Source organism: Ambystoma mexicanum, chromosome 2p (genome assembly GCF_040938575.1).
Source record: "Ambystoma mexicanum isolate Mex_15411 chromosome 2p, UKY_AmexF1_1, whole genome shotgun sequence".
In the NCBI taxonomy this organism is placed as follows: Eukaryota; Metazoa; Chordata; class Amphibia; order Caudata; family Ambystomatidae; genus Ambystoma; species Ambystoma mexicanum.
The window spans coordinates 562,338,419-562,361,501 of record NC_090923.1 but is presented as its reverse complement, the minus strand read 5'-3'; the positions used below and the strand labels follow the sequence as shown (position 1 = coordinate 562,361,501).

The 23,083-nt window shown below is 45.1% G+C and overlaps 1 protein-coding gene across 12 annotated transcripts in view; it reads left to right on the top strand.

Annotated features, from left to right (window-relative positions):
- NPRL2 (NPR2 like, GATOR1 complex subunit) overlaps positions 1 to 23,083 on the top strand; it is a 717,787-nt gene that overhangs the window by 570,910 nt on the left and 123,794 nt on the right. For all 12 annotated transcript variants that reach the window (XM_069644051.1, XM_069644050.1, XM_069644042.1 and 9 more), the window contains one exon: positions 6,995 to 7,112. In XM_069644051.1, coding sequence (XP_069500152.1) covers positions 6,995 to 7,112 — 118 coding nt within the window. The remainder of the gene's footprint in view (positions 1 to 6,994; positions 7,113 to 23,083) is intronic.

Below are 23,083 nucleotides of genomic sequence, written 5' to 3'. Positions count from 1 at the left end.
CCTCTCCGGAGACTCGCTGCCACCGCCGCCATCAACTTGATGAAAACCCTTGGTGCGGAGGTCAGCCCAAATGGCAGAACTCGAAACTGAAAATTAGAACCGCCAAGTGCAAACCACGGGTACTTTCTGTGCTTGTGATGGATAGGCACATGAAAGTAAGCATCCTGAAGGTCCAATGATACCATCCAGTCTTGGAGGGCCTGAAGGATCTGAGAAAGGATAACCATCTTGAACTTGGGCTTCCTGAGGAACTTGTTCAAGATGGGTCTCAATCCGCCGTACTTTCTGGGGATTGGAAAATGTGGGGAGTACCAACCCTTGTTCCTCTCTGCTGCAGGTACTGGTTCTATTGCACCTTTCTCTGCCGAGGGAATCTTCTTTGTCCTCTATGACTGGCTTGTCCTCTCCCTCTTCCAATTGAGGCATAGAAACCAAAGGACTCACCGCTCCAAGATGACGTGCCAGAGTAGGAATGTTGAGGCTGTCTAACAGCGGCACTAAGAGATTTAGCCGCTGCTTTTGATGTCTGTAGCCTTTCCAGACTTTAATCAGCCTTGCTACCAAACAGTATTGAGCCGTCAAAAAACATATTGAGCAATCTAGATTTCACGTCCGGTGCACAACCAGACTTCCTCAGCCACGCAAATCTGCGTAGCACAGTGCTAGTCGCCATCGATCTGCTAATACTGTCTGAAGTATTCAGACCTGACTGGAGGCACTCACACATTGCCTACTTACCATCCTTAATGATAGCCAGGAAGCCGTCTCTCTCTTCCCCTTCGGGGATGTGGTCAGCCGCCATTGCTGCGCAATCCCACAGGATGAACGAAAACGTAGATAAGGCACAAGTGGCATTTGCCGATTTCAAGGCCATGCTACTGGTAGTAAATACTTTCTGCGCCCAAGCGTCCACCCGTTTATCATCCCTGTCTGTAGGAATGGTGCGCTAAGCAGATTGTTTTGTGGATATGGCTGCTTGGATCACCAAACATTCCGGAGTCTGGTGCTTGGTTAAGTAATCTGGGTCACTGCTTGACGGTCTATATTTCTTGAGAACGTTCTGTTTAACTGCAGAAATAGAATCTGCAAATCTTCACAATTTGTTCTAACCCTTTTTTGAAAAGCAATGCGGAAGAGCAAATTGGGATCCCTTTGTGGACCTTGGTCAAATATGTCCTTTAAGTCATCCTGTTGAAAAGGAGGAGCAGGTCTACTCCATCGCAAACATTATACTTTGCTCATCAATTGTCTATATGAGCTGTCAGCATGATCTGCAGGATATGAATTTCCAAATTCCATTTCAGGGAATGTATCTACTCCACTGGCTGTTGGTAAAATGTCATACACATCTTTAAGGCTAGAGTCATCTGAAATAAACTCATCTGGCACATTTGGAGTGCCATATTGAAGACCAAATGGTGTTTGATCAGCATCAGATGGTTCATGTTCTTCATAGATTGAGGACAGCGATTTGAAGAAGTCTTTTTGTGGTAGAGGCTTATAAGATGGCTCCGAAAAAGTCTTCGGAATAGGCCTCGAGCCCAATGGCGTCAAAGTCTTTGACTTAAGCGTCAATGGCTTCGATATGGGTGTGGTAGGTTCCGACGTCGAGGGCGTTGATGGAACCGATTTTGTTTTCGTCGAAGATGTGTTCTACGGAACCCTCGAAGGGCTGGACTCTCGACTTGTCGAGGTCCTCAGCGCCTTTTCAATCTTTTGAGGCTTCGAAGGCTCTCGATGTTCGTCAGGCTTGTGTCCCGGACTCGAGGGTGCACAGGGTTAGCCATAGACTTCCCCTTGTCATCTTTATGCAGAGCGACTGGGACATGGTCTTTCTTCCATTCTTTGGAGGGAGTAGGGGGTACTCTCTCGAAGGTTTTCATCATCTCCCTCCAAAACTCTTCCATTTTGCTGGGGAGTCGGATTTAGTTGGACATGTTATTCTCTCAGGTGAGGAGTCAGTCGGGGAACAAGGAGATCTATGACGTCTTTTCTTCGACTTCCTGGAAGAAGATGAAGAATGACGCAAACAACATCTCGATCCAGATTTATTCGATCTTTTTTGAAGAGTGGAATCTCTCGACTCATCCGAAGTATGTTTTTTCAGGACAGAAGGGGATTTTGGAATTCTACCCACCACCAATTTACCTTTGTGCTCTCTCAGAGCCTTGTCAGTCATCGGTTGACAGGATTTGCACTCCTTCGTATGATGCTTCATGCCGAGACACCACAGGCAAATGCGGTGGGGGTCGGTGATGGACATCTTCGACCCGCAATCCTGACATTTCTTAAAACCCATCTTGGGCATCGATGGAGTCGACGGTGAAGACATGACGTTTCTATTTAATGAACCAAAGCGCGCTGTAATTTCTCTCGAAGTGAAAGCTGCGTCAGAAAAATGCAACTGAAGTCAACGGGTGCTGAACGTGCTGCATATACTGCAGATGATGTCCACCATCGGACGGATGCCTTTGAGGGCCATCGAGTCATCGATGCGGCCTCACAGCACCCTCTGTCAAGAAGCCGGTCAAGTGGCACAGCGAGTAGAGCGCTCGCTTTGACACCCGTGCAGAGCCTGTTAACAAAGGTTTGAATCCCGGCAGGGCCAAACTCAGCCTTTCATCCTTCCGAGGTCAATAAATGAGCACCGCACACCGTGGGTAATAATAAGCAGCGCTCAGATACCTGAGGGTTCGTAGCGCTATATAAATGCCTAATTATTATTATTATTATCTTTTTTTTCCAAAGCAGCTGAAGCTGGAAGATAATTATCAAAGAGGAAGAATATGTTGGAGGACACAATCCATTCGAAACGGACAGACAGTAAGCAAGGAAATGAGTGCGTGCTAGTATGAAAAGCTTGTGAAAGCTAATGGGTCATATTCTCAAAAAAAGAATTGGCACAAGTGATGCACTTGCACATCTCATCACCTGCGCCAAAAATAATGTGCTCTATGCACAAATGGCATCTGAATGTGTGCATCATGGCTGAACTCATTCAAATGCCCTCTTTTCCCCCTTTACACATTTGTATCCAAAATTGGATTGGAACATGCGCAGAGGGGTGTGCATGGCATGACAGGGCCATTCCTGAGCAGCTCATGCATTTTTCCTTTTTGAGTGGAACAGCAGCAGTATGAGCCCCTGCTATCCCTCTTACATTTGCATTTCTATCCCACAAACAGGGATAGAAGTGCTTTTTCCCTCTCACATTTCAGTGACGTATCACTTATTTGTATTTATTAATTTGTATTTATCAAATATTTATATTTAATGGGCTGTCACTGTGAAATACACTCTCGGCACCCATGAGGTGCTGGGAGACTGTAATATATTAGTGTCAGGAATGCAGTTTTGAAATAATTTACGGCTGGCAGTTACTCAACACCTATTAAAATGTTCACTGTATACCACTGGATAGTTACATCCTTTGTTAGGAGGTGTTATGTGGTGCTGGAGCTTTCAGGACTCTGCCTTTGATGCTTGAACTCTGAAACCGAGCCCTGCATTCCCCTGGCTGTCGGGGTTGGTATACCTTCTGCTGGACCCTGTGTTCAACTCATCCCTGCAGCAGGACCCTGGCACCTTCTTTCCGGCCTGGAGACCTACTTCACTTTTACCGACTGCAGCTTGGGGCCCTTGATTAGGTTTACTGTTCCCTGGTCTTCATTCTTCAGTTGCTGCGACTTCAGATGGATTCTCAGGTCTGTTTCTCTGGGGTGGGGTTGTCTTTTTGCAGACCGTACACATCCGGCTATCGACTGAAAATGTCCCTGCTACTGCTCTGGCAGTGCCACTCTTCAGACTCTTCTGAGGAATGACTATCTTAATTTCTGCAATGACTGTCTTCATTTCTGCATCTGTATCTTCTGTTGGGGGCCCGGGGGTCCACTGACTCACATGTGGGAGTGTGTCCACACATCCATGGTTGTCGAGCTCCCGTGCTGTTGGACCAACCAGAACTGAACCACAACCTTTCCTGTTGATGCCATCAGGCGCTTGTTAGCTGAACTGCATCTCGTCAGTTCTCTGATCCCTAGTCTTCTCTTGCTCTACAATGCTTCTAACATTAAGATGTAGAAACCCAATTACCCCCAAGGCCTGTGTGCCTTCTGAAAAGTTCAGTTAGACTTGTGACAATTCAGTGAACATCCTATGATGCTGAGATCTTTTCTGTGTTGTTTATCCATATTGTGAAAAGGTATTTTTCTGTCTACCTAACTATGTTTTGTAATGAATTCTTATGCACAGCTTTATTATAAGGAATATATGTTACAGATCTAGTGTGTAGCCCTTCCCTTATTGTTGATAATTGAAAGTATTTACCTTTAAAGCAGCTCAGTTTCTAAAGTTTGCCTCGACTACTCTGGCCATTCTACCACTTGCAGAATTAGGAACTCAAAGATAACCACTGTAACCCAAATAGGTTCACATATATGCACCCTAGAAATAGTAAAGTATGTGAAATCTCCCTAACAGAAGGCATAGGAGACTAGCAGTATTTTCAGGGCGTTCCTTAATTTAAAGTGGTCTTTTGTAGCCATTGATGGCTTTGGGAGTTCATTGCAGAGCTTTAGTCTGAGGAGAGCTGATCTCCTTTCACCGAGCCGTAGTTTCTGGTAATTGTGGCAGATAAGGCTCTGGTTGGCTGATATTATCTGTCTAGTTGATATAGAGGAGTTGACCTGAGCCGACAATTACTTTGGGCTTGTCAGATTTTGCAGTGTGGATGAAACACAGGGACTTAGAGATTGTTCTTTGCTCCACTGGGAACCAGCGGAGGGAGATTAGTATTGGAGTGAAGTGGTTTTAGCTTTTTGGCCTCAGTGACTAGTCTGACCACTCAGTTTTGGACCATTTAACGTTGCCCATTATTTTCTTCGGGCAACCTATGAGCAAGATAATGCAGTATCGAAGTGAAATAACACTAAGTCTCTAAGCCCCTGAAAGGAGATTGTTTTTCAGGAGGTGGAGTTGTAAACGCTTTATTACAACTGTTTACTGTTGGCTTGAAAGAGGGAGCAGAGTATAATATAATAGGTTTGGTGGTTGGGGCAACTGAGTGTCGATGGTCACATGAAGGAGGAAGGGAGTCGGATGACAGAAGGCTGAAAACAACCACTCCAGCCTTGTTGCCATTACGGCTGCTCTCATGCATCCATTCTTAAGACGTTTTCATGTTTGTTGTGATTGTGTGGAACTATTTACTGTTAGGCCCCATCTGCACTAGGATATGGATGTAGTCTTCATAGCATTGGAAGGGCAGGGATTGCAGAAACAATGCCACAAATACGCATTGAATAACCAAGGAGAGGTTTCCAAGCCTTGGGGAACCCTGCAACAGCTGGGGGTGGTGTTGGAGAAACTGTCCAATGTTCACCTGGTATGTTCTGATTTTTAGGAAATAATCAAACCAGGCGAGAGCTGCACCCTCTATTGCCACTTCTCCTTAGAGATGGTTTATGCTTTGAGATGGTTTAGAGTATGGAATGGTCGAACATATCCAGTGCCACAAAAAGTACAATGGGACGAATGCTGCAAATTGTTTTTGTTGAGGGAGTTCAGTCGGCTTTCTCTTAAGGACAAGAGGGTTGATGCTGTACCTCCACATAGCCTCAAGCATAACTAGCAGCTGTGGAAGAGAGATGAAGTAATTCGTACTTTGCTTGAACCGCTCACTCTGAAATCTTGGCATTTAGTTAGTAGTTGTCCTTTTAAGGATAGGCGTAGTAGTAGCATTTTTTTAGTTCAGCTAGGACCGTGCCTTGATGAAATGCATAAGGCTGTGCTGTTGGGCAGAAGGTGTGCATGTTATTCTTTCATGACGCTAGCGGGATCTGTTTTTGCTCAGCATATCTTCATCTTGGTTGCTATTTTGTTTACTTCAGATATGGTGGAGAATATGCTAACGGTGGTCTTTCATCTAGCATCGACAGGGTCAGTGAAGGTAGCTTTTTGGGGGTCCTTTGGTATGGCCGAGGAATGATGCACATGACACTGACCTCTGGTGGTTTAATTAGAATGGTTGTATTAGTAGACTGGAGGTGAGTAATAGTTTGGATAAACGCCTAAAGCTTATAGGGGAAGAACTACAAACAGTAAGGATTTCTCAAAAGTAAGATAGTCCACAGGGGGTCTCAACACTAAAGTGGGCTTTGCCTACAGGTGTCTAACACCCTAGCTGCTTCTGGTTAAAATCATAAGGTTCTATTATTACTATATCTCCTTGACATACCTTATAAAACTAAGCAACGTTTTCAAAAGCATGTCCAACGAAATGTTCAGCACCTCACCTTAACAAGTCTTTACCCCTGTGACTGCCTTAAACTAATAACACAAAGGTTCTTCGGTGTTCGCCCAAACCAAAAGTTCACAAGTTTATTCTAGTCTTCAAAGTCCAACCCTATTCTAATGCAACAAAACATAAGTATTCCTCTGGAAAGGTTTGTGTCTTTTTTTAAAATTGGGTGAGCTTTAATGTTGAGAATCCTGGTTATGTGCATGGCGACCTTTGAGGCTAATGTCCGGGGTAGTGAACATGATTTCCGTGGAGGATGAGTTACAGAGAGATGTTGCTTGAATGTATGAGCCTTTATGACCACTGGCAGAGTGGGCATCGAAAGGTGAGATGCTTGAAACCTTGGCTATGTGATCTGTGTGAGTGCTCCCTGAGTGCCAGATGAAGATGAAAGTGGAGCTATGAAAATGAGTGTTGGATGCTGTGCCTAAATACCTGTAACTTGTATCTAAATGTAAGATTGAAGAAAGAGGTTTAACGGACAGATCCTTTTCTAGCCTGGCCCCACTGTGTACCTTTTTTGTAAGGTGTAAACATTCAGTGGATGATGGGTTAGAGAAGGTATTTGTTTAAGTGTGAAATATCTTTTGACTATCTGAAGCGGGGAGGGAGGACCATGATTATCTTCAGTTTGGGCAACCAACCTGCTTCAAGAATGGATGACAAAATTAGCTTCTGTTCTCTTTTGTCCTACAGGTCACAAACGAGCCAGTCTTCGGGATGTCTTCCAGCTCTACTGTGGGCTGAGTCCTGGTACCACAGTTCGGGACCTCATCTGCCGCTACACCCAGCAGATTCAAAGAGTGGATGAAAGGTCAGACATGATGTCTTTGGTTAAAGGGAGCATTGGGAGTTGTGAGTGTAATAAGGTGGTAAAATTCTGTAACGGGTGTATAATGATCTGTAGTAGGGTGCCAAACGTTAGGGAGCTGCCACTGACCCATACTAAAATCTCACTAGAAATGGCTGCAAGTATTGTATTGTTTGGTTCCTAGATTACATGCTTTGAAATTACTCAGCTGAGCATGCTCTGGGAAGCTGATCTGAGAATGCTCCATTTACAAATATCATATGATAAATATCATATTATATCCGCATTTAATACTAATGCGTAGAATATAAAAAAGAGCATTAGATGTTTAGCCAATCCACCTAATTTACTCAATTTGCACTAAAACTACTAGGAGGCGGGTCTGTTACCTCAGCAGCCTTCTTTAGATGTTTTCATTGGTTGTCATGTGAAGTAGTCCTCTGATCTCTCAACTGTTTCCTACTTTAAATTAATTTGCTAAGAACTTTGTTAATTTAGTTTAATTTTAATTGTTTTATTTAGCAGTTTTTCATGGAGTTTCTGACGACATTGGTGTTTTGGTAACACTAACAGCTGGTCACACTGTGCTGTCAGGATGTGTCATCAGTACTTTTTAAAAATTGCAGAGAATGCAAGCTGAAAGTGGTTTTGCATATGACCATCACTTTGAGGGCATTTAATGTTTACAGGCAGCTATGTTGTAGGCACTGGTTATATCCTGGTGTCTAGAAACTAAAGTCAGAAGATTGCTGTACTTCCTAAGCTGGTTTTAGATTATTACTATTGTATTTATTGAGCGCAGACCTAGCATCGGGAAGCAACGGTGCCCTTTGCAAGTCATAGGGGGAGGAACACCGTCAGGAGGCAGAGATAAAGCAGCAGGCTAATTGGCAGCAAGGTATTTAAACGCAACCAGGGGAGGAAACTAGGAGAAACAGATTGCCCACTCTCCGGGTTAGGTGGGGAGTCTAGGGTGTGTGGGCCTAGGTGTTGTGGAGTAGCTATTCCTTGAGGTGGCGGGAGGGTCTTGATCTCCTTCCTGAAATGTAGAAACAAAGGGGTGAGTCTTGTGTTAATAACAGGGTGGAGGTTCTAGTGTCTGGGCTCGTAGACATGGGCCTACGTTCTGGATCCTTCCTTCCTTTACCCGCAGAGTCCAAGTGTGCACATGTCTTTACGTCTGGTGGATTGTAGGCTTCTGGAGATGCTGAGCCTCTAAGCGAGGTAGCTTGGGGACTTGCGGGCAACAGCCTTTAAGTCCCCAAGATACTGGTGTGGAGCAGGATTTGAAGGTGATGAAGCAGGAGCCAGTACAGTTTGATAATGATGAAGGTGATGCAATCAAATTTGTAGAGTTCTTTGAGTTCTGCTTCAGCCTGCAGGACACATCTCAGGGGTGTCGGGGCTGTCACTTGACTGCCTTCCAAAAGGGCATCGCCACCATTCATCCTAAGTGAAGTATTCAGTCCCTCACGGTTCCTTCTCTAATATTCAAACTTTATTCCATGTAGCACTTTGAAGGAGGTTTCTCAGAACCACTAATGATATAAGGTTCTGGGAAGTCAACGTTGATGGACCTGCAATGGTTTAACAGAAAAATCCAACCAAAATCTCACTTCGTAATGAGGCTGAGCAGTAAGACTTGAGAGTAAGGGGATCTGGAGCTTGGCGTAAAGTTCATGTAACATACACAAGGGCTTGTCAAGCAATAGATTATCCACACAGCTATGTGTAATAATTCATATATGTATTTAACAACTAAGTTGACGTCCCATGCCTTGCTCTGGGGACCTCAAATTTGGTGACTCAGGGCTGGGTGCCACTTGAGCCAGTGGATGTTTTCCACTGGACAGTATGTGAGAGATCTCCTGGTCATGCTGCCTTAGTTCCTGTAACATGGCATGGGACAATCACAGTAGGTAAGCGTAGGCCAGTCTCGGGGTCCAGACTGTTCCAGCAGCTCAGTAGGGCAGGACTACCCTAAAAGCTTTAACCCTGACAAAACCCATTGTGAGATCTTACAGGGTAATACTGATGCACCCTGATAGAATCTGAAGAACTCTGAGCAGACCCGAAACTCCAGTACAGAAAGAGAGCTCTCTTTAAAGGAGTAATTGTCCTACTCTGGACGATGGTAGCGTGTGTTAAGATACAGTTACAGATTCACATAATACATCAAAGAAGTAATTTGCTAGAGTTTGCGGGCCCCGCTGTGAACTCTGCTGCTCCAGAGATGCATTGCTCCCACGATGGTGATAGTGTTTCTATTTCCCTGCACCCTCAATCTGAAAATAGAAACAAAGGGTTCTAAAAGCTTACCCAGTGTGTCTCCAGACTCTAATTCACACACTGGAAACACAGAAGATCTCAGCTCAGCACAGACAGCAATAGGGTAGGTCTGGTGAAGAAGATTAATATCCAAGATGGCAGACCGGGCAGGTTTAGGTTTCATCTAGCTCCTTGAACGCAATGAAGACCCAGGTGTACTCAGGGACAACTGCCAATCCCAGCCCTAAGGGGGTGATGAAGGAGATGGTAAACATCAGGAGGAGCACGTTGCAAAAGGTGATAACAGATGCAGATGTCCAGAGGAGATGGTAGGAATCAGGTTCCAGGAGGTATGGTGTTGACATCCAAGGAGGAGGAAGAGGTGATAACATCAGAGTCCAGAAGTGACAGAGAAGGTAACATTAAGGGGAAGTAATATGGAGGAGACGGAGGAAGCAATACTACAAGGGGGAGGTGGTAATGAAGGTGGTACGGATGAAATTGGAAGCGTAGCACCAGGGAAGAAGGGGTTTCCCTGGAGGAGCTAATGGCCTAATCAGGTCAAAGGGGCTCAGAGGTAAGAAAGCAGGCTGAGAGACCAAAGGAGACCTGGCAGTAATGTCCGGGAAGGTGGCAGAAGAGATGAGGCCATCAGGAGGTGAAGGAAAAAGAGTGAACCAGCGCCTAGATAGCCAGAGCAGGAGCTTCCTGGGGGCCTGGACGGACCGAGGCAGAACCAGATGGTAGAAGGAGGAGATTACAGAGCCCACCGTGAGATCAGAGAGGTGAGAGGAAACTGGGGAGGTGGGGAGAGCCCAGGCAAACATCAGACATATCCTTGCCGGTTACTTCCATTTAGCTGTCTGCTCACAAAACTTTACACCAGAGTGAGTCAGCAGGCATGGAACTCCGTAAGGCCGGCATCTAGTTCACATTAAGATGATTTTGAATACCCCTAAAGCCTGCAATGCCTGGGACGGGCCAAGCAACCCCTTTTTGAACTGTACAAACTGGGACATTTGCTTAGGGGCCCAGGAAGGCCTAGGATTCTGCGGAAGAGACGCCGGTCAAGGAGAGGGTCTCTGAGAGGAACCGAATCCTCTCAGTTAGGAGAGAACCATCCTGAATATTGTTTGTTTGTAAAGATCATATTTTCGTTTCAATTTTCTGTCTCGTAGCAGATAACTAATACAAGATTGAGACTTACAAATATGGTCTTTGTTAGGGGAGTTTTCTTAAGGTCCTACTGGTAGTAAGACTTTAGTACGCTATCCCAGTGGTATGTAGATCTCCAACTCTTAGTATCAGTCTGTACTAACTCAGGACCTTGGTAGAGTGGCAGAGCAGTCATGCTTATTTTAAGAGGAAGATGTGAGCTGTCGGTAAGTACACTGAACCTTAGTTAGACATGCACACCAAAGAAACTCTTACACTTATAATTTATATAAAACTAGCTTAACTACCCGGCTTCGCCCAGGATATCAATTCTCAGATTTTTTAAATCTCTGATCTGTAAGTCTCACTTCTGTTTCTTCATCAGTTTCATTGCTTCGTTTTTTTAGCAGCACGAATTTTCAGATCAGTAAGTCCCGCTTGAGTTTCTTCAGCAGTTTCATTCCTTCGTTGTTCAGCAGCACTAATTCTCTTAACAGCAAGTTGTGTTTTCAGTTTCTTTAGCAGTTTCATTCCTTTGTTGTTCAGCAGCACAAATTCTCTGATTAGTGAGTCTTGCTTCAGGTTCTTCAGCTCTTTCATTGTTCTGTCTCAAAGCATGTTGAATTCTATCAGCTTCATAGTCTTGAGGTCCTCCTTCTTCAGAACATTGACATTTTTATTTTGATGTGTGGGGGATTAAATACAGCTCGCTTTTTTTTTTTTTGTCGCATTTCTGAAAAAATATTTTGAGGGGATTGGGTCCTCCGACTTATTCCATATCTATGACAGGTAATGTCCACAGCTGTGCTGCTTCGGAAAATCTTTGGCGTCTGCGTCCTGCGTCGATGACGTCGATGCGCCGTCCCCGAGGACCTCCTCCGACGCCCGACGTCACCCGATGTGATAAGTAGGACGCACGACGCCCATAGCCTCAGTTCCGTTTTTTCCGTGAACGTGTTCGCTTCGTGAATCTCAGTACGCCTCGACTCGTTGGAGTTGCTGTTTTCTTTCCCGGTTCGTTGAACCTGTTTGGTTAGTGTGAAGACCTGTTTGTGGCGATGTCTTTTTCATCTTCGACCCTGCGTCCGGGCTTCAAGAACTGCGGGGACTGTGGGTCCAAGATGTCGGTCACGGACCAGTACATCGGAGCAGTGCTCGACACGTCCCTGGGGCAGTGTTTTCCTCCTCAGGTGAGGGCTCTTCACATTCAGCAGATGGTGCACAAGTTTCAGTTTGCCCAGACTCTCCCAGCATCCTGCATTCTTCTGGTGCCAGAGGCTCGTCTGCGGATGCGATCTTTGCAGTGGGCGCTCAAGCTCCAGTGGCCCCAGTCCTCCGGCAGGCTGTTGGACCCTGTTCAGGTGCCGCCCTCGGTAGCCCGGGACCTTCTGTGGTGGGCCGTCGAGGGCAATCTGATGAAGGGTGCCCCATTTTGCCTGCCCTGGCCGGAGGTGACGAACGTGACGGACGCATCCCTCACGGGATGGGGAGCTCATGCCAACGAGCTGACAGTCAGCGATCGTTGGTCTCCGTCGGAGTCCAGACTCCATATCAATCTGTTGGAGCTGAGGGCCATCAGGCTAGCCATGAAGGCTTTTCTGCCGACTGTGCGCGGGAAGAGTGTCCTGATTCTGACGGACAACACGGTGGCCATGCACTACCTCAACAAAAAGGCAAAAAGGGGGGGGCAGGATCACTTCCGCTGTGCAGGGAGGCGATGCAGCTCGTGTTCTGGGCCATCCAGCAGGAAGTTTCGATCTCGGCAGTTCATCTGGCCGGAGACGACAACGAGACGGCGGACGCTCTGAGCAGGCAGAGCACTATCTCTCATGAGTGGGAGCTGGCTCAGGAGATTCTCCTGGAGATCTTCGCCCTTTGGGGGACCCCTCAAGTGGATCTCTTCGCCTCCAAGTCAACCGGAAGTGCGAAAGGTTTTGCTCGTGGAAATTTCCTCCAAAAGGAGACTTAGGAGACGCGTTCGTGGTGGAGTGGTCCTTCCCACTGCTGTACGCGTTTCCTCCAGTCCCCGTCATCCCGCAAGTGCTGCGGAGGTTTGGTTCCCGGATGATCCTCATCGCTCCGGCATGGGCCCGGAGTACGTGGTACCCGGACCTTCTAGACTTGTCCATCTGCCCTCCACGTCGTCTTCCCTACCGAGACGATCTGCTCTCACGGGAGGAGGGTCAGGTTCTCCATCCAGAGGTCAGATCCCTCAATCTTCACGCTTGGCTTCTGAAAGGTTGAGGTATAAGGATTGGGACCTCTCTGAAGACGTGATGGAGGCTCTCGGCCAGGCGGCCGGCAACTAAGTCTCTGTACCGTTGCCGTTGGAGAAAGTTCTGCGACTGGTGCAGAGTTCAGAATGTGGATCCTTTTGAATGCAACATTCCCATGGTTTTGTCTTTTTTGCTTTCTTTAGCCCACAGGGGCTTGCAAGTGGGGACCATTAAAGGCTACCTGGCGGCGCTGTCCATATTTAAGCGCTCGTCTGAAGAGTGTTCCTATTTTAAGATTCCTTTAATTTCGCAGTTTTTGAAAGGGCTCACTAATGTGTTCCCTCCGTCACCTTTTTTGGTGCCAGGTTGGGATTTGAACCTTGTTCTTAAGTTTCTTATGGGTGCTCCGTTTGAGCCTTTACATTCTTGCCCTTTGAGGCTGTTAACTCTGAAAACTGTGTTTTTAGTTGCGGTTACTTCCGCTCGCAGAGTGAGTGAGTTACAGGCACTTTCAGTTAAGCCACCCTTCACTGTATTACCCTTCACTGTATTTCACAAGGACAGCGTTGTCCTTAGAGCTCGTCCTTCTTTTCTTCCGAAGGTGGTTTCGGAATTTCATATGAGCCAGAAGGTTGTTCTTCCGGCGTTCTATCCTCCACATCCTGGTAAGGAAGAGGAGAGGCTCCATAGGCTTGATCCTAGGAGAGCGTTGAGCTTTTATATCTCGCGCATGTCCCGGGTCAGAGTGGACGATCAACTTTTCATTGGTTACGCTGGAAAGCGTTTGGGACAAGCTGTGACGAAACAGACTTTGTCTCGTTGGATTATTTTAGCTATCTCCGAGTGTTACCGCTTGGCGGGTAAGGACCCTCCGGCTGGCTTGCGGGCCCATTCTACCAGAGGAGTGGCTGCGTCTACTGCCCTGCAGAGGGGAGTTCCTATTCGTCACATCTGTGATGCAGCCACCTGGGCTTCAGTACATACTTTTGTACGTCACTATTCCCTCGATTCCATCAGGGGGCAAGATCTGGCCTTTGGCAAGGCAGTTCTCTATTACGCAATTTGATTGGGCATGCTAAATTTGTATTCTAAATTCTTTCCCACCTCCTTGCTTGGTACTGCTTTGGGAGTCTGTCATAGATATGGAATACGTCGGAGGACCCAATCCCCTTGAAGAACAAGTTACTTTCTTACCTGGTAACGTTCTTTCGATGGGATGGTCCGACGACGTATTCCATATCGCTCCCTCCATGCCTTCCCCGCTGCAGAATTTATTTTGCGATTGCAGCTTGCGTTCCGCAAGGCCTTGTGTGTCTTACTGGCAGAAAACTGGTGGCACACGTTCTGGGAAAAAACTATAACTGAGGCTATGAGCATCGTGTGTCCTACTTATCACATTGGGTGACGTCGGCCGTCGGAGGAGGTCCTCGGGGACGGCGCATCGACGCAGGACGCAGACGCCAAAGATTTTTCGAAGCAGCACAGCTGTGGACATTACCTGTCATAGATATGGAATACGTCGTCGGACCATCCCATCGAAAGAACGTTACCAGGTAAGAAAGTAACTTGTTCATTTGTGGGATTAAAGCATTCGTAGTGGGGCAATTATTGACTAGAGAGCATGTTCAGGCTCTGCCCCCCTGCCTTCCTCAGAAAAAACACATGTATAGGATAAGAAAGGACACATTTGAAACTGCACTTTAAATTCTCCTGGAAATGCAGCTGACACAAAGAATAGTTAGTTTTGCGCCACACAAGTAGGGAACAGGTGAGGCATTAGCTTGCACAATTAGTGTGTTTTAAAATAGAATAGATTAGTTGACAGGAAGGCTGGTACACAAGATAGGGACTCACTACACAAGGAGGGCAGAACAATTGTAGGAAGATAAAGGTTGCGGCTACCCATAGGAAGTGAGATCATGTGACAGACATGCACCAGGAAATCGGTAGATAGCAAAATAAATGTGTCCTGCAGAGTAAAATACTGTGACAAGTAGAAACTCAGAGACATCATGGCGGAGATAACATGGGCTGTCTTATTTAATTAAGAACAAAGGTGATAAGCTTTTCCTCTCCTCAGATCTACATAAAACATGTCTTCATGCCGCCAGTTCACAGAGAGTGTGACCGCATGTTAACCGATAAGCAGATGTCCTTTTCACTGCAGAAGTAATTTAGAGCCTACCAATAATATTCAATCATGATGATGTAACATATTGTATGGGATGTTTTATGGGTGGGATCCTAAATAAAGAATTGTCCAATCATTATTGTTGGACATATAGAATTATATATGTAGCTTAGTAGAGGGAACCAATGACCAGGAGCAATAGGTGTACATAACTATGACATCAAAATGATTATATAAACTGCTGTTTCCTGTTGAAATGTGGAGGAAATCTTGAGGAAGAGCTTGGCTGTTGATCTTTGTTTTCCCCCCAGCTTTTCATTGCAATTAAAACTAGGTTGCCTTGAATTTGGCATCCCACGTTTCCACTCAGTGTTGTCTCTTTATTGGCAAATATCAGTCAGAGGGCTATATGGTTTTTTTACCTCTGTTTTCATCTGGTAGCAGGGTACGGTTAGAGCTTGTGGACTTTGGGGTGCCATCACCACCTTCTTTTTTGGACAGCAGATCGGTCAGGAGATCCCTTTTTCTTTTGTTGTGCTCAACTTAACAAGAGGACAGCAGGGACCGGCTTTGGAGTGGAATCCTGCCTGGTCTTCCACCGCCCGCTGGAAGCAACAGCAGGAGCTGGCAAATTGAGGGGACCCCAGTGCCCATAATCCTCAAAGGTCCACTGAAAAGTGAGTATGCTATGTGCATGGTAACGGTCTAGGGGTGGGAAATATATTGTATGATATTTAAGAAACAGTGAAGTTGATCAAGGATAGCCCTTGACAAGGTTTTGGAAGGCTGCGCAGTAGGGCCCAACCTTCATTTGAGGGCAGAGTTAAAGAGATAGAGAGATAAGGATACCCCAGGGCAAAAGGAAAAAACCGAAAGACTGCTGTATTTTATTGTGTTGTATTGTGTTTTAATTGATTTAAATTGTTGATTGCCGGCATTGTGTTGTGAGACAGGTCCTGGTTTTTTTTTGTGTGTTGTGAGAGTAGCAGATAGTATTGTTTGGTAGCGGTTGATGGGGTATCCAAGATGGCGGTAGAAGGAGCGGTATTGATAAATACAGGAGTCGGGAATAATGGCAGGGAGCTGTCATGCCACAGCAGGGCATGGGTGGTTATTTTGCAGGAAGAGGGGAGTAATATTTACCCAAGAGGAGAAAGAGGATTTGTTCACAGAGGGAGAGGATTTGGGTTTGGTGGGGGACAGCCCCGTTTCGGAGGACACGGGTGCACTAGAGCAGTATGTTGGACATGTGGCAAAGTAGGCACATTTCACGAGTGTGTAGAAGTAGAGGAGCAATGCAGCAAGGTGCAATGCAGTATGGGCCAGGAGGGGGATGGCCTATCCAGCACCACATGGTGCACCACAGCAAGACTATGGGTATTAAGACTACACACAATATTCACCAGATCAGACACAAGCGCAGCAGGTGCAGCAACCCCAAGGGCCACAGATACAGCCACATATTGTGCCACAACAACCACAGTAGATATGGACACAGCAACCACAGAATGCAGTGCAATCACAACAAGCAGTGACATAGTGGGATACAAACATTTTGCCCCAGACACCCCGGTTAGGAGGAGTGACAGCGATTTGGGGGAACCCTTTTACAGGGACAGGACTGAACGTGTATCCCCAATAGGACAGCCCACAGAATAGGTTGATGTGCCCTATCCTATATCAGTAACCACAAACCCTGAACAGGGACCGAGGGTGGAGGTATCTATAGGCAACCAAACTCTTTCTTTCTTATTTGACACTAGGACAACAAAATACTGTGACAGTAGGAGAGCAGATGCTAGCTATCCCATTCCTGTATTCCAGGAAGACACCTGTTAACATATAGGGAAGAGATCATATGGCCAAACTCAATATGTTAATATCATTCACAGAGGACAGCCTAATATGCTCTACACCAGGCATACATTTCCAGCCATCAAGGGAATAAATACAAGCCTTTCATGGGCAGAAAGTACAGAGGGGAGAACCAGTGGATCCTGAAGTATTTTTCTATGGAGTACAAGTGATGTTAGCATGGCTTCCCCGCATTGAGGGACAGTTATTGAGACTATCCACCGACTTTTTATTCAGAACACAGATACCTACAGATGTAACTAACGGGGAACTGGTTACAACTGTGCTAGAGATAGCTGTAGTGAGGGAGGATAGAGTGATTTTACACTGCACTGATGAGGAAGGGGTGAGCTGGCGCAGAGTAATAGCACTTGACGCATCACACGGACTGACCCAGTTGACAGATGAGTTATTTGACTACAGTGACTCTGATGATGAGGTATTGTTTGAGATAAATACACCATGTCAATTGAGAATAGAGTATACCGAGGTGCCACAGCAAATAATGTTAGCTAAAAAAGTACCATAATATATGGAAGATTTGGCAAGAGTACCCGGCACACTATGGATGACAAGTCCATATGATGTGGGGTTATTAAAAGGAATTGGAGCAGTAAAAATAAAATTAAAGAAAGGGGCAATTTTACCTCGAGTAAAACAGTATCCAATGTCCAAAGAAGTAGATGAGGGTATTTATGAAATAATACATTTGCTCCTGAAGTAGGGAGTGATAGTGCCATCGGAATCTCCTTGCTACACTGCTGTATGCAAAGCGAAAACATCTCGGGTAGGGTTGTGGAGATTTATTTATTTTACATTTATAAAGTGCACAGAAATCTCAGGCGTCATGGGTTAGCAAGATTAGCAAGATTGTGTGACACGCTGCATAAGGACTGGCTGTATTACATGCGCGCAGATAGATGCCCAAAGCACTGTGACTGTGTTAGTAAATGAGTTGCATGTCTATTTGATGTCCATGGCTAAATACCTCTCTTTCATTTCCTGACAGGAAAGGGAAAGGCAGGGAGGTATCGCTAAAGGCACGAAAAAAAGACGAAATAGAATGGAATACCACTGCAGTTGTCAACTTTCTTCTGTGGGTCAACATAGACAACATAAGATGATACAAGAGTGCCACCTCCCTGCCCAACTACCAGGATCCCGAGGAAGAAGAGAACTAAAACAGACCTAGAACAAGAACCCAATGCATGCTGAGAAAGAAGATCAAAGGAATAGGGAACTTGGGAGTAAAAGAGATATAAATCACGTTGCATCACTTGAGGAACACTGATGCTGGCCTATCACTGGAACAGTAAGGAAGGAGTTGATGCAGAGGACTTTTTGAATATATCACCAGCACAATATTAAGGACTATTTTTCACAAGAACAGTCATCTATAATAGAAAATCTTTTCCTACTTTTCTATCTTTACATTTTTATTGGGACTATTTTTTATCTTCCACATTTTTATGATTTTTATCAGCACTATTTTTATATTTTTCAATGAACCACATAGTGGAAGTGGTTTGAAAATCATCAATCACATCTTTTATTATTGTCATTCTATTTGGTTGCAAAATGTTTTGAAAAAGGATATACAGCTCGCCTCACTCACCATTGAAAAATAATATCCTACTACTGCCCGATACTAAGTAAACTGTACGAATGTTTTCAAACCCTTATGTTCCTGATATCTCCAAAAGCCACAGGACACATCTACAAACGACTGACAATATGGCTATTGTGGTCCTTCTGTTTTCCTTTCTCTTTTTTTTTTCTTCGTATTATATCTCACACTGCATTTGACTGATTATGATAAGATACATGTATCCCTATGGCATGTTAGTAAAGAAGTTAAACAAGTAGATTTCCAGTTGTAGCAGGAAATAGCATTCCGTCCTGTTATGGAGACAGTAAGGGCTAGGAGAAGTTTTGCAGATGAGGATTATTATTTGAGAAGGTATTTCGACAATTCCATAAATATTGAACTAAACTCATGGTATAGGTCAATGGAGAAGTAGGTGAGAAAGAGATCAAGGGAAAGCTGCTTTGTTTGCTCACTTATCCCCTATACCATGACAGCCTCTCAGGTACTTCTTGAGGTATAAATACCTGAGTACAGAGCACACTGCTTGGTACATCTCACAGTATGCCAGACCAGAGGACAATTTCAGGGACAATCGGCCATGTTGAAGTAGCTCACAGGATCAACATTCCCATACATAGACAACTATGTAAAAAAGGCACACATGATGGAGAAGATATGAATGAAAGCAAAGTGCTCAAGTACATACTATCAGGTCCAAAAAGAGGAGATGTCGAAGTAGTGGGCCACCAAATATTAAGGTGTACAGATGTCCAGTTTAAATTGATACTTCATTGTGCTGACATAACACAATTACAAATAAAAGGGAAAGTATATTCCTCTGGAGGATGGGTTGATGGAATAATGGGATGTAAAGCAGAGGTAGTATTGACTGTGCCAATAGAGGTGATAAAGAACTCAGACAGAGTGTGCCGTGAGGAATGGAAACAAACTGCAACATTTTTAGCATGGGTGGAAGATGAAGCAGGACCACTACCCATAACCGAACTACAAGCACCGACATTATGCTTTAGAAATAATGGTTCAGTAAAGCTTGGTAACAATGAAGGGTGCAAATGCATCATGGATTTACCATGTATGAAAGTTGGCACAGCTGTACTAATGGACCATTACTGGGCCTGCGGTACAAGAGCTTTTCTACAGCTTCCACCCAACTGGAGTGGCATATGTACAATTGTGCTACTAAATGTACCAGCATTGGTAATAACACAAAAAGAGGTTGGCATTGGGACTTTTCCTTCAATGGCGCACAACAGGAAGAAAAGATCCCTAGGCCTAAATGCACAAAAAGAACCAACTATTTTTCCAAGGAGGCCAATGCTGTATTTGATGAAATCCCAGAGAGTCATAACATGGTTAGTAAAACAACAACAATCTTCACATCCCTTCTAATGCCTGGCCTGCAGCATGCAGCAGCAAATGCACATGGCATCCAGATAACTAGGTGGGAACTGTTACAAACTATTAATGCCACAATAAAAGGCTTCAATGCCATCAAGGAGAGGTTAAGAGCGGTCAGATTGCTGACCCTACAAAACAGGTATGTTCTGGACCTCCTCACAGCCATGGAGGGAGGAGTGTGCGCAAAGATAGGGCCAAGTTGCTGTACTTATGCACCTGCACATGATGAGGAGAATGGGACCTTCAGAGAGACCTTATACTCCTTGAAAGAGCTACACGATAAAATGGAGGAGGAAGTGGATGACATTGAGGATGATAGCTTGTTCAGTTATCTATTTTCCTGGATGCCTACCTGGCTGACAGATGCATTCAAATTTCTGTTGGCAATTTTGGTACTGGTCCTAATGGCTTTTTGCATCTTGAGAATAGCAATAAGCCAATGTAAAAAGACTGGCAAAAAGGCACTCCAAATTACAGTAATGGTTAATGTGGCTGACACTGTACATAAGTACACTCAAACTGATGACGAAGTGTACTGTGCCATGTACCCATTGGGTTAGCCAGCTAGACAACCTGAAGCATTGTTTACATGCTCAAAAGATACCCATAACTACAATGAGCACTGGGTGAAATGTGACAACAATGGTGAGTGCAGGCTTATGACATGCAATCCAGTAGAATACGTAGCACACGGAGGTAACTTAAGTGGGGTCACCAGAGTGTGGCTGCCCAAGGATGGCTATAATATGATGAACGAAAATGGAGGAGTGGTTGATGACTCGACCAGATGGGGGAATATAGTGGGGCAAATATTAACTAGAGAGCATATTCAGGTTTTGCCCCTCTGCCTTCCTCAGAAGAAACGAAATTATAAGATCAGAAAGGACACATTTGAAACTGCACTTTAAATTCTCCTGGAAATGTAGCTGACACAAAGAATAGTTTGTTTTGCTCCACACATGTAGGGAACAGATAAGGCATTAGCTTGCACAATTAGTGTGTTTTAAAATAGAATAGATTAGGTGACAGGAAGGTGTGTACACAAGATAGGGACTCACTGCACAAGTAGGGCAGAACAATTGTAGGCAAATAAAGATTGCAGCTACCCATATGGAGGGAGATCATGTGGCAGGCATGCACCAGGAAATCGGTAGATAGCAAAATAAATGTGTCCTGCAGAGGAAAATAACATGACAAGCAGTTGCCATTTTAAACTGCACTGACACAGCTGATAATTAAACACTGCAGCTTTAAGAGAGGACCCAGCTAAGCACGCTATTTGACCAAATACATTTAATGCAGGAGAATGCTCTGGTGTTTGGATGTTAGCTGCCTCAAAGGAATGTCAGAGCCCAGGGCTCTGTAGGGGAAGGTTACATAGCGGAACAAGATACCATTGTGAGCGTTCAACTGTCTAGGTAAATCAAGTGGTGACAACACAGCAGACTATTTGAAGTCCATGGGACAAACTGAACATCGCAGGAAATGTCCTACGTGGCAGACAGATTAATGTGTCAGCAATCGGTTAGGCATGACAGAGAAACGCGGATGCGGCTAAAAAGACACATAATTACCACATTTTCATAAATGTGTCGAGAACAGAATGGCGGTTACTGTTGCAAGGATAAGGAGGACCGGAATTACTGGTAATTGATCCTTAAAACTCAGAGACATCATGGCGGAGATAACATGGGCTGTGTTATTTAATTAAGAACACAGGTGATAAGCTTGTCCTCTCCTCTACATAAAACATGTCATCATGCCGCCAGTTCACGGAGAGTGTGACCGCATGTTAACCGATAAGCACATGTCCTTTTCACTGCAGAAGTAATTTAGAGCCTACCAATAATATTCAAGCATGATGATGTAGCCTATTTTATGGGATGCTTTACGGGTGGGATCTTAGATAAAGAATTGTCCAATCATTATTGTTGGACATATAGAATTATATATGTAGCTTAGTAGATGGAACCAATGACCAGGAGCCATAGGTGTTCATAACTGACATCAAAATTACTATATAAACTGCTTTTTCCTGTTGAACTGTGGAGAGAATCTTGAGTGAGAGCTTGGCTGTTGATCTTTGTTTTTTCCCCTAGCTTTACATTGCAATTAAAGCTGGGTTGCCTTGCATTTGGCATACCACAATCCACTCTGTGTTGTCTCTTTATTGGAAAATACCAGTTAGAGGGCTATATGGTTTTTGACCTCTGTTTTCACATTAATGAAAGGAGAGAATGTAAGATTGTTTGCAGTCCGAGCATCGTGGTGTTATATGGTTAGTGACATAGTATAGATCACATATCCATGTTTGTAGGAAGATTGACATTGAGCTTTGGGATATATCATGTCGTTGAGGTATCGTTAGTTAAATGCCATGTTTGATCAAATGTGGGTTTAAATACAACAGTAGTTATTTGTGAATAATATCAATCAGCAGTTTGTATTATGGGGATTACATTTCATTTAGTGGTGGTTCGTTTAGCACAAGAGTATTCATATTAATCATCATGAGCATTCAAATGTTTGTAGGTGAAAAGGACCAAAGAGTCAAGGTAACATATTTATGATCGGTAAACAGAAAACACCTGCTCGAGCTCAGGGCAGTGGGCTTGGCCCTCAAGGCATTTTTGCCCCTGATCAGGGACAGGACTGTTCTGTTCAGGATGGACAATTCTACTACAATGTTGTACCTGAACAAGCAGGGAGGCACCCGTTCCCTCCTCCTCTGCATGGAGGCAGTATCGATATGGGAATGGGCCCTGACGGAGGGGATTTGGATTTCAGCAGTCTTTATTCAACGGGACAGCAATGCAGAAGTGGACCAGATGAGCTGCTTGGGGTTCAACACCTACGAGTGTCAGTTGTTTCGCTGATTTGTTTGCATTTCCTCTGAGTCCCAAGTGCCCCCAGTTTGCTTCATGGGCAGGACTGGGTCGGGGGTCTCTGGGAGATGCCTTCTAGACCATTTGGCATGGCTGCAGGTGTTATGCGTTCCCGCCCACCCCTCTGCTCCAACAGACCCTCCGCAAGTTGCAGGCTTCGTTGGGTTGCAGCCTCATCCTGATTGTACCCCACTGGCCTCCGAGACTCTGGTTTTTGGATCTGCTGCAGTGTGCTCCCAGAGTCCCGTCCACCTTCCGATCTCCAGTAGGGGATTCCTGACGCAGCACGGTGGGGCGGTGGAGAATCTGGACTCAGCCAAGCTGGCGCTAGCGGCCTACTTCCTGGCCAGCTGAGGCTTCAACATGCTCAATTTTCGGATGACATGTGAGACATCATTCAGCAGGCCAGGAGGCGCTCAACTCGGTCCCAGTATACGAGTAAATGGACTAGGTTCTGC